Source organism: Perognathus longimembris, chromosome 17 (assembly GCF_023159225.1).
Source record: "Perognathus longimembris pacificus isolate PPM17 chromosome 17, ASM2315922v1, whole genome shotgun sequence".
In the NCBI taxonomy this organism is placed as follows: domain Eukaryota; kingdom Metazoa; phylum Chordata; class Mammalia; order Rodentia; family Heteromyidae; genus Perognathus; species Perognathus longimembris.
In genome coordinates this window covers 54157497-54168267 of record NC_063177.1, presented here as the reverse complement: position 1 = coordinate 54168267, position 10771 = coordinate 54157497, and the positions used below count along the sequence as shown (strand labels likewise).

The following is a 10771-nucleotide window of genomic DNA, read 5'->3' as shown; positions in this document are numbered from 1 at the left end:
GCCAAAAGAGCTCAGGGACAGTGCCTAGGCTCCAAGTTCAAGCCCCATGACAGGAAAGAAGGAAGGAAGGAAGGACCCCACGGGGACAGTCCTGGCTGACGTCTCTGGAACGGGACTGGGCTCCACAGCCTCAGACGCCAGCACTCGGGCGTTGGCGGGGTTGGTTGGCTGTCCTCTCAGAAGCTGGATGAGACGGGATTCTGTGTCACCGTGAGCTGTGTGGAATCTCCGAGGGGCACTGGAGCCAAAGCTGTCAAGGACACCAGAAATAAGCTTTCATTCTGATCAGGCAGCACCTGCACCTAGGGATTTTTCAGGAGGAAGTAGTTAAGGACACCCGTCAGCATTTGGCCACGAGGGTAGTCAGCCCAAGCTCGCTTGTCTCGGGGAAATCTTAGAAGTCACATCTGTAGCAGGGGCATGGTCAGGTAGATGGCGGTCACATGCCAATGGTGTCAGAGTGTGTGTGTGTGTGTGTGTGTGTGTGTGTGCACACGCATCTGTGGTGCTGGGATATGAACCCAGGTCTAAGCACGGCAGGCAAGCATTGAGCCACTGAATAACACTCCTGGCCTGGCATAGATTTTAAAAACCGAAATGTAAAAATGTTCAGCTACGTGGGAGGGAAGAGACTTCCTGTAACCAACTTGAGTTCTATATGCTCTTTTGGTGCTGGGTCTTGCCCTCTTGCTTCATTATTTTTTTCCCCACACCAAGCTGGCACTCTACCCCGTTAGCAATGCTTCCACCTGTGGCTTTTTGCTGGGTAGTTGGAGATGAGAGTCTCATGGACTTTTCTGCCTCAAAATCCCGGCCTCCTGAGTAGCTAGGATGACAGATGTGACGACACCCCGGTGCCTGGCATGCGATTATGATTATTACTTTTTGTCAGTCCTGGGGCTTGAACTCAGGGCCTGAGCACCATGCCTGAGCTGCTCTACCATTGGACCCACGGCACCGCTTCCGGCCTTTTCTGTTTATGTGCCACTGCGGAGTTGAATCCTGGGCTTCAGGCAGGCGAGGCAAGCTCTCTACTACTAAGCCACACTCCCAGGCCGTAATTATTTTTTATGTTGGCATTTGCTCGCCTGGGTGTCCCACCACAGTCAGCGGTGCCAAGGACCCGGCCCTCAAGGCCTTCCAGGGTGCCCTGTGGGTTGACACTGAGTAGGATTACAGGCTGGGAGTGATCAAGGTGGTGTCAGGAGGGCAGGGCTTGATGGAAGGGATGCCAGTCATTCCGATGGGCGCATGGAGGGCTCTGTGCCGTGGCTTTGGGCCACCGCTTCCCCATTCATCCGGTTTCTCCAGAAACACAGAAGGGAGAGGGAGGAAGAGAGGGAGGATATTTATTATGGGAACTGGCTCACACAGTTATGGAGGCTGAGAAATTCCACAATCTGTTGTCTGCGCGCTAGAGAGCCAGGCACGCCGATAGTGTAATTTAGTCAGTGCCCACAAGCTGGAGAATGAGGGAGTGGATGGTATCAGCCCTGGCGCTCCAAGGCCTGGGAGCCAGGCGCCCCGCCTGCAGGGAGCCGTGGAGAGAGGCCTTCTCCTTCTTCTAGGCCCCCAGCAGCTGGGACCATGGAGGAAGTCTACTTACTTAGTTCAGTGCTAATTGCTCTCAGAAATACCTCTCAGATACCATTGAAAGCAGATTAGCAGCGATCTGGGCATCCCTTAGCCCTGGCAAGTTGACACAGAAAAGTAGCCATCACAAAAGACTGAAAGAGGGATCAAACAAAAGTCAGGGCTAAAGCACTTTCCTGAGCAGGAGAACCACAGTGCTAGCCAAGGTCAGGGGCTGGGAGTCTCTCTCTCCCAGGGCAGGGCCCAGCCCAGACAAAGCCTGGCTAAGATGTGCCCTCCTGAGACTCCAACTCTTCAAGACGCCCACCCCTTGCCCAATCCCAGTTGGTTGCTTTATTCCCCAAATGTGATTTCTCAGTGATCAGACTTGTGGAGGTTGTCTGAACCCAAGAAGCAAGTGGAATGTGTCCAGCATCTCATGCTGGGTGGGCAAGCAGACTCCCAAGCTATTGGAAAGCAGAAGCATATATGTACTTGCATGTATAAAATCTCTCTCTCGTTCTCTCTTTCCCTCCAGGAGAAGGTGAGGGGAGCATTTGGGAGGAGCCCTGACCTTGTAGCACAACCACTTAGTGTTCTGACAGCTGGAAGAGCAGCATGCTCCCAGGCTTTTTTGGGGGGGGGGTCAGGAGAGAGAGGACACCCCCCCCCCGTCCGCCCCTTTGCTGTGACACCACCCTCCCTCATAGACCTGCTTGTCACCCAGGCTGTTTGAGGCAGACCTCTGATTGGTCCTCTGGCCCACGCCTTGGTTTGTCCTCCAGCTGGCTGGCTGCTGTTTTTGACCTCGCCCCGGAAGTGATGTCACAGCACCACAGCTCCGCTGTTCCCATGGCAACAGCCTGCCGTCGTTAACTAGCCCCGGGCCGGGCGGGGGCTGCTGGTGTGGAGGTGGGAAGCCATTCCAGCAGCCTGGACTCCGGCAGCCGTCCAGGGTCAGTGGCCCCTGAGACCCTCGGGGGCCTCCTGGGGGCCAGGTTCTTACCCGTGGTGGGGCCGGGTCCTCCTTGTGCCCCGCTGGTGGGTGGGGTGAGGCCCCAGGCTGGACCCCCAGAGGCCGCTCTGAAGACCCCTGCCCCGGGGGGGGGGTGTTCCCCAGAGGCAGAGCCACCTGGAGGGGCAGGGAGGGGCCGGAGGGACATGGGGAGGGTGCGTTGGGAGGGTGCTGGGCCCATCCACGGAGGAAGGTGCCAGTGAATCCACCCGCCCTAAGCGGTCTGTCCCAGGGCCTGTCTTTGAAAAACGGGGGTGGGGGTGGGGGGGGAGTTCACCAAGGGAACCTGAGCCTGGGCCCTAGCGGGGTCCCCGGGAACCGGGACGGTCAAACACAGAGTCTCCGCCCCCCAGGATTGGGGTGGAAAATGATGCCGTGAGGCTTGGCCAAGACTTTGGGTCCTCCCCCTTCAGGGGGTTCTGACACCGCCAGTTCGAAACCCAGCCCAGGGCTCTAGAGAAACGGCCACCACCCAGTCTAGTTAGCAAGGGGCCGAAGCCAGGCCCTGGCAACAGCACACCGAGCCACACAGAGCTTGAGTTCTAGAGGCTAGAAGTCAGAGAGATGGAGTGAAAAAAACCAAACCCATGTCTGATGTTTATTTTATCCGGGCTTGGCTTGGATGCCTCCAGTGATGGGTGTCTCACTACCACCCCATGATTTCAAGACAGCCTTGTAGACAGTGCAAGCTTGCTTCCACCTGGCCAGCCTCTGCCTCTCTGTAATGTGTCCTCCTCAGTGGTCTAGCTCAGTCATCTGGAGACGCACACAGTAAGTACCGCCCTGTCCCCAAACGTGGCCCAGGTGCCCGGTGGTCCTCACGTGATGGGCAGAGCCCTTGCCACTCCGTGCCACACCCCGAGATGGCTGCGTGCAGCGGCTGGCCCTGGGCCGCACCAAGGCGACGTTGCTCTGCTTTCCTCGGCCCTGCGCTTCTCCAGATGTGCCAGCTGCTGGGGGAGGGGGGGGCGTGCGTCCTGTGCCCTTTGCCCGCATTCCCTTCCTGAACTGAGTCTGGGGTCCCCTCCCCCTCCGCCCCTCCCCCTCCGCCCCTCCCTCCTCCCCCCCCTCCTCTAGAACTCTCGAGGAACACCCGCCCCTCCACCAGCAGGTTCTCCCCGCCCCCCTCAGGCCTTATTCCCTTCTGGCTCGTGGGCAGTTTCACTGTGGTTTTTGAAGCCCTGACCCTGTGATGTCACATTGGCCCTGTCAGGGGCTCTGGCCCTTCTCACCTTGTTAAAGGTCGCTCTGCCCCACGCCTGCCTGTCAGCTCCCCGGAGTGGGCAGCGGGGAGCCACCATTGCTTTTCATCTCCACAGTGCTCCGGATAGTGGCCGGAGCCCCTGCCCGCCAACTGCCATTCTCAGAGCCACATCCGGCTCTCTTGTCTGGTTCTGCAGTGTTGAGCTCAGGCAGGTGCTGGATGCCGGGGTGAGGGTGGATGGGGGGGGTCCTTAGCAGAGGTGTGGCTGTGCCTGTTCCCTCCGGGCCCTGCTTGGCAAGTTTGGGGTGTATTCTGTTACAGTTTGTCCTGTTAGGTGAGGTGGGCACGGTGGCACATGCCTGTAATCCCAGCTACTTGGGTCTGAGGCGGACGCATTGTGAGCTTGAGGCGAGCCTGGGCTACAAAGTGAGCTCCTGTCGTAGGGGAAGAACCAAGTCTCCAGCACCCACGTCTTGTGCTGATCTGCCTGCTGTGCGGGGCGTCCCGGCCTCGGGAGTGCCCACATCACAGATCGGAAGCCCAGAGCCTTAGCACTGATGGGGCCCGTGGGTGCCTCAGCCCGTTTGCTCGTCAGTCCGACCCAATCCTCTCCACATTGGGCCTCTGGGTGCCAGGCCACAGCAGTTAAGAAACACAGGCTGCGCTGAGAACTGGGCTTCCCGGGGTCTGCAGTGTGCACACATGCACGGGTGCGTGCGTCCTGGGACTTGAACTCGGGGCCTGGGCGCTGTCCCTGAACGCATTTGCTCAAGGCCAGTGCTCTACCACCTGAGTCACAGCTCCACTTCTGACTTCTGAGTCGTTTATTGGAGATAAAGAGTCTCGTGGACTTGGCTTCCTGGGGTGGCTTTGAACTGTGATCCTCAGCTCTCAGCTTCCTGAATAGCTAGGATGACAGGTGCGGGCCCCCGGCACCTGGCTGGGCGTCTGCAGCTTTTGGAGATGAGGGAGAGGCCTGGATGGGGCTGGGGATGTGGAGGGAGAACCCTGGGGTGCAGTGCGGGTGTTGGGCCGGTGCGGGGCATCGGAGGACCGGGCCCGGCACCAGTGAGAGCCGCCAGAGTGACAGGAGCCCCGGCCAGGCCAGGGGGCAGGTGAAGGCAGACACGGCCGGAGTCCATTCACGCCACACACGGCGGCTTGCGGCTCCGCTCGCCCCACGGCTGAGAGCCCGGCGTGGGCTTGGCTGGCGGGAGGGCCGGGCGGACCCGGGCGGGGTGGGGGGAGTTGGGGAGTCACGCGGTTCTGTGGTGGGCGGAGGCTGCGTGGTCCCCACAGCCGGCCGGCCCTGCGGGTCCCTGGCTCCTCCACCTATCGTACCTGGCCGGCTCCGGCAATCCCAAGGCCCGGGAGTAGGAGCGGAGGAGTGGTGTCCGCCTCGGGGGTGGGGGACAGTGCCGGGGGAGGCCTGCGGTGTCCCCAGGGCCCGTGTCCAGGGCAGCGTGCGCTGCGTGCTGTGGTTGGAGTGCGTGTCCACGTGGGTGAGGCTCCAGGCGGCAGGCATTCAGCCGCGGGCCTCTCAGGCTCAGCCAGCCTCTCCCTCCATTCCCAGTGGGGGCCCCCCCCCCCACCCCCGGGTCAGCAGGCAGAGCGTGGGGCTGGACACAGCAGTGTTCTCAGATGAGTATGACGGCTGTTGTGGGACATTCGATGCCGAAGCTCCCTGTAAGGTGTGGGCTCCCTGAGCTACCTGGGGGGCATGGGGGGGCGTAGGGGGAATGGGGGGAGGTGCGGCAGGGTCAGGGACGAACGCCTCTCCACTCTTCACATGGGGCGTGGGCACCCCGAGTGCCCGTCACAGTAGCGGGAAGCTCTTGTTGTTGCCCGTGAGACCCTAATTCCGACCCGGCTCCTCCAGGCATTTTCTTTGTCTCCTCCAAGCTTCTGTTCCTATTTCCATAAACTTCCATTTCTTCCGGGACTCAGGTATAGTGAGGCTGCACACACCTGTTAAAGAAACTACCAGACCGTTTCCCAAAAGTGGCTGGACTGTCTTATATTCCCACCGTCATTGTGCAGGGGCTCCAATTTACCCTCCTATTTTTCACTTTCTTTATTTTCCCCTGCACTGCTGGGGATTGGATTCGTGGCTTCAAGCTGGGGTTCTACCATTGCCTGGAGCTTTGTCTTCCCCCCCTTGATTTTGCGGTAGGATCTCACTAACTTTCCCCAGACTGGCCTTGAACTCTGGCTCCTCCTTTTCCCGGCCTCGTGAGTGGCTGCAATTACAGCAGTATGTATCCCGGTGCCTGGCTTTCCATCTGTTGTGAATTAGTTAGCGTATAGGTGCGAAGCGATATCTCATGCCCGCACGCACGCCAGCTTTTCCTCGCGTTTCCTTGGTGAATCCCGGAGCTGGATGTGTTTTTGTGTGCTATATTAACCGTGCATCTGTCTTGTTTGTTGAGAGGTCTATTTAAGTCTTCTGCCCAGTTTCATATTAGATTGCTTGTTTTCTTGTTGAGATATATAAGAGTTGTTTAAACTTTCTGGACTGGAGTCTTTTATTGGAGGTGTGGTCTTCAAATAGTTTCTTCTGGGAGATGATTTTCATGTGCTTATTAACAGTGACTTTCAACACAGGCAGGTCTCAACTTGGATGACATCTGGTTTAACAGCTTCTTCTTTTATTACTAGAAGGTTTTTGTGTTGTTGTTGGGTTTTTTTTTGGTGCGCTGTATCTTAGAAATCTTTGCCTAAACCAAAGTCATGAATATACATCCGCTTCCTTCTGAGCACTCTACTGGTATTCCTTACATTGAGGTCCTGGAGCCAGTGTAAACTAATTTTGGGATGCGAGATGAGGAAAAGGTCAGGTTTCCTGTGTGTTCCAACTGTCTTAGCACTACTCATTGTTTTTTTTTTTTTAAAGGAACAAGAAACAAAGGACTATTCTTCCCCCCATTGCATTGTGGGTGACCACCATCCCTGTGAGAAATGCTTCTGCCTTCTCTCTCTCCTCCTGCCCACGTGGCAGCTGGCAGACTGGTGGAATAGAACTATTATCCGAAGCCAGTGGAAGTGTGATCTGCCACGGCTTAGGTGCCTTTTGCCAGCTGTATGATTTTGGATCGAGCATCCTCATCTCTACCTGCCTTAGTTTCCTCATCTGTGAACCTAGGGGTGATAATAGCATCTGACCACCCAGGGTTATTATACAAAACATGATCTAGTGGTGCACACCTGTAATTTCAGCACTTGGGAGGCTAAGGCAGGAGGACCTCGAGTTCAAGGCCAGCCTGGACTACATAGGGAGGTCCTGTCTCACATACAGAAACAAGCAAAGGAGCAGCAGGTCTGGCAGATGCAGAGCCCGGAGGTGAGCCCTCACAGTTCCCGCGGGCTGGGCTGTTTGCTGCTGCTGCTGCTGCTGCTGCTGCTGCTGGTTTTGCTCACACTGGTTAGCCTGGTTCCCAGGGGTGAAGGAAAGGGCTCTGCACGTGCACTGCTGCTTCAACTGAGAAACCTGGCTGCCCCGGGCATCAGCTCTGCTGGCCGCAGACTCTGAGCCCAAGTACGAAACATGTATGCATAGCCAGGCACCAGTGACTCACACCTGTAACCCCAGCTACTCAGGAGGCTGAGATCTGAGGACCTGGGTTTGAAGCCAGCTTGGGCAGGCAAATCTGTGAGACTGACCTCCACTTAACCAGCAAAAAGACAGAAGTGGAGGTGTAGCTCAACTGGTAGAGCACCAGCCTTGAGCAAAAGCTCAGGGACAGTGCGCAGACCCTGCATGCGGGCAGGCACACGCGTGCGCCACACGCATGTGCATGTGTATGCCAAGCCCTGCATATACAGACAGACACACAGACACCCACCTGCTCACACTCTGACCTCTCTTCTTCTCGTCTGTGAGCAGCTTCCTCCCTCCCTCCCTCCCTCCCTCCTTCCCATCTGGCCCTGCCCTGAGTTTGCTCACAGGTGCCTTGACTTGAACCCTCCCACGCGCCCCTGAGCAGGAGGCACCCGGTGGGGGGAGGCCTGCCCCGTGCCTGCCGAATGCCCAGGGTCCCCTGGGAAGCAGACCTGCACCCCATGGAACACATCTGCCCCACAGGCTTTGGTCAAAGGTGTATCGGCCAGAAACCCGGAGTGGACCTGGGCCCCGGTGGGCAGAGGTTGGGGGGGGGCGCCTGCCTGCCCGGCTGCGGTGGGCGCTGCTCTGAGACCCCATGTGCACTGTCTCCAGGGCCTCACGCCTTCTCCTCGGACTGCTACGAGGCGCAGCTCGGGGGGTCCTGCCCTGGTAGGCTGTGTGGAATAGGTGTGGTCCCCCCCGCGGTGGTGCCCCGGGGCCCCGTGCTCTGCCATCGCCACCTCGCCTTAGAAGATGGCCGCCATGCAGAGAGCCGAGGAAGAGGTCGTGGAGTCGAGCACGGAGGACGGGTCCTCCCTTCCCAGCCAGAAGGCCCTGTTGCTGCAAGTGAGAGACAAAGGCGACGAGCTTCTGCCCCGAAGGCCCGAGCTGCAGCAGTGGCGGAACCGCCAGCTGCAGCGCCTGGCCGAGGAGCTGAAGGCGGAGTGGCAGGAGACCCAGCTGCAGCAGATCAAGGACCTGGAGCGGCTCTACCTGGCCCGGCTGTTGGGGGGGGGTCGCCGATCAGGCCGTGGGGAGCCAGGCCGTCTTGGACGAGCTCATCTCCGGGGAGATGCCGAAAGCCCCGAGACCCCGGGACAAGCACAAAGGCAGAGAGAAGAAGAGCCGCCGGGAAGAGCCACCCCGACAGCCCGCCTGGTACCCCAAGTCTCGAAAGAAAACGGCCGGCTCGGAAAGGCGGCGGCCCGCGAGATCCCCAGGGCTGAATCCCCCCGAGAAGGGGAAGGGGAAGCGGGCGCCGTCCAGCAAAAGCAGCAGCAGCTGCCGCTCCGTGAACTCCCGGGTCAGCCGAGGAAGGGACTTCGCCAGGCTCTGCCCGCTCTTGACCCCCGTGGAGGAGATCGAGGAGCCTGAGCTGGAAGAGGCCTGGCGGGGCAGGAGGCAGGGAGGCCCGGGGACCCCGGTCTCCGTTCAAGGCCTGAAACCCAGCTCCCGCGACCACAGCCCCGAAGACAAGCTAAGCGACCTCGAGCAGTCGTGGCTGGGCAGCACGGCCTACAAGAGGGGCGACCTGTCCCCCGGCTCCTCGCTCAAGGGCAGCGAGAAGAACCGGTGGCAGCGGGAGCTGGAGAGCGCCTTCGAGGAGCTGTTCAACACCAACCGGAAGCTCAAGAAACAGCTGAGCTCCCACCTGGAACAGAGGCCCCGGGGGGACCCGGGCCCCGGGGAGGAGCAGGGCCTGGCGGAGTTGCGCCACCACACCGGCCGCGCCTACGGTGGCCTGCCCAGGCGGCGGGGCGAGGAGGAAGACGAGGCCTCCGAGACATCGTCCACAACCACCACCTTGAGACAGTTGCTGAGCAGGGCCGAGAACCTCAAATACCTTCAGATGGCCAAGCCCGAGTTAAAGGAGAGTCCGATGGCCTTTGCGGGGACCAGAGTCCCTAAGAGTGAAGAGGGCGCGCCCTCCCGCAATGCCAGTCCCACTGGGACGGCGCTGGGGGAGCACCACCCCGCCCTGCAGGAGGAGGAGGAGGAGGAGGAGGAGGGCCCGGCCAGCTGGGCGGCACTGAGGCAAAAGCAGAAAGGGGAGATGGAGCAGAGAAGGAAAACGGCCTTCTTGGGGCAGACGGAGCACCCGGACATGAGCTTGGAGATCCACTACAAGGCTGAGCTGGAGGAGGAGCGGAGGGAGCGCCGGAGGACCCGCCTGGCGCTGCTGAAGGCCTACTCCACCGGGGCCCCGTCCATGGGCCGGGGCGCCGAGTTCCGAAGCCCATCTGTCTCGGGCACCAGCCTCCTGGACGAGGACAGGCACAATCAGATGGTCCATGACCTTCAGCAGCAGATTTCAGAGCAAAACAAGTTACACCAGCAGTTTCTGGACAAAGCCAGGAAACGCTTGCAAGACTTTCAGAAAACTTGTTGAGGTCCAGGCCCGCCCATGATCAATACAATCCCTGGTGACCGTTTGCCTGCACTGTAGCCGAGCCTCCGGGGTCTGTCTGTGTGTGTCTGACTCGGTGTCTGTGTCGTCCTGGCGTCTCTTGAGTGCCATTGCGCCACACTCCAGGCAGGGTCCTTTGTGCAACAGCAAAAACACAAAAATGGAACCCGTGTAAGACGGAGGAAGCGAGCCCAGCCTCACACTGTAGGGGGGGGGGGGGAGGGCCCCTCCCCTCCCAGAGGGGCGTCTGTGTCTATGAGGTGTAGGCACACGTGGAAATTCCAGGTAGAATCGTCTCTTCTGATGTTTTAGATTGAGTAAACACTGGACTTGGGGGGGGGGGCATCCAAGGTCAAACGGGCACAGTTTCAAAAGATCCATCATCCGTGGCTCCGCCACTGGCTGAGACAGACACAGATCGCGCCGAAACTCCCTCCAGACGACACAGCCAGCACGTCCAACAACATATCCCACCCTCCGCTGTTAGGACTTCAACAGGACCCGTGGAGGAGGGGCAGCCCTGCTGGGCTGGGTGGCTCCCTCGGGGGCTGGCCCTGTGGTGTTGGGGGGCGGGGGCCTGGGTGTTTGATCCGTTTCTCGTCCCTTAGCTTCTGCTCTCCACCCGCAGCAGCTGTAGATGCACCACACGGAGCCCGGCTGCTCTCCGCCGGTTGCAGACTTAGGGACCTGGACAGGGGAGGGGTCAGCACATTTTTCCCTGCCAAGAACCAGATAGCAAACGTTTGAGCTTTGCTGTCTAGCCTGTGGCCACAGCCGGGCTCCTCTGCCCTTGCTCTTCTAAAACAGCCACGGGGGTGTAGCCAGGCGCCGGGTTCTCACGCCCGTCATCCTAGCTGTTCAGGAGGCTGAGATCTGAGGATCACGGTTCAAAGCCAGCCTGGGCAGAAAATCCATGAGACTCTTATCTCCAACTAGCCAGAAAAAAAAAAAAGCCAGAAGTAGAGCCGTCCA

General features: G+C 59.4%; 1 protein-coding gene across 1 annotated transcript; it reads left to right on the top strand.

The window, feature by feature from the left end:
- The first annotated feature begins 8135 nt into the window (after positions 1-8135).
- Cep295nl (CEP295 N-terminal like) lies at positions 8136-9983 on the top strand. The gene is given in 2 exon segments (XM_048366899.1): positions 8136-8400; positions 8402-9983. Coding segments are annotated over 2 exon segments (1635 nt in total). The 5' UTR covers positions 8136-8145; the 3' UTR covers positions 9782-9983.
- The last annotated feature ends 788 nt before the right edge of the window (positions 9984-10771 follow it).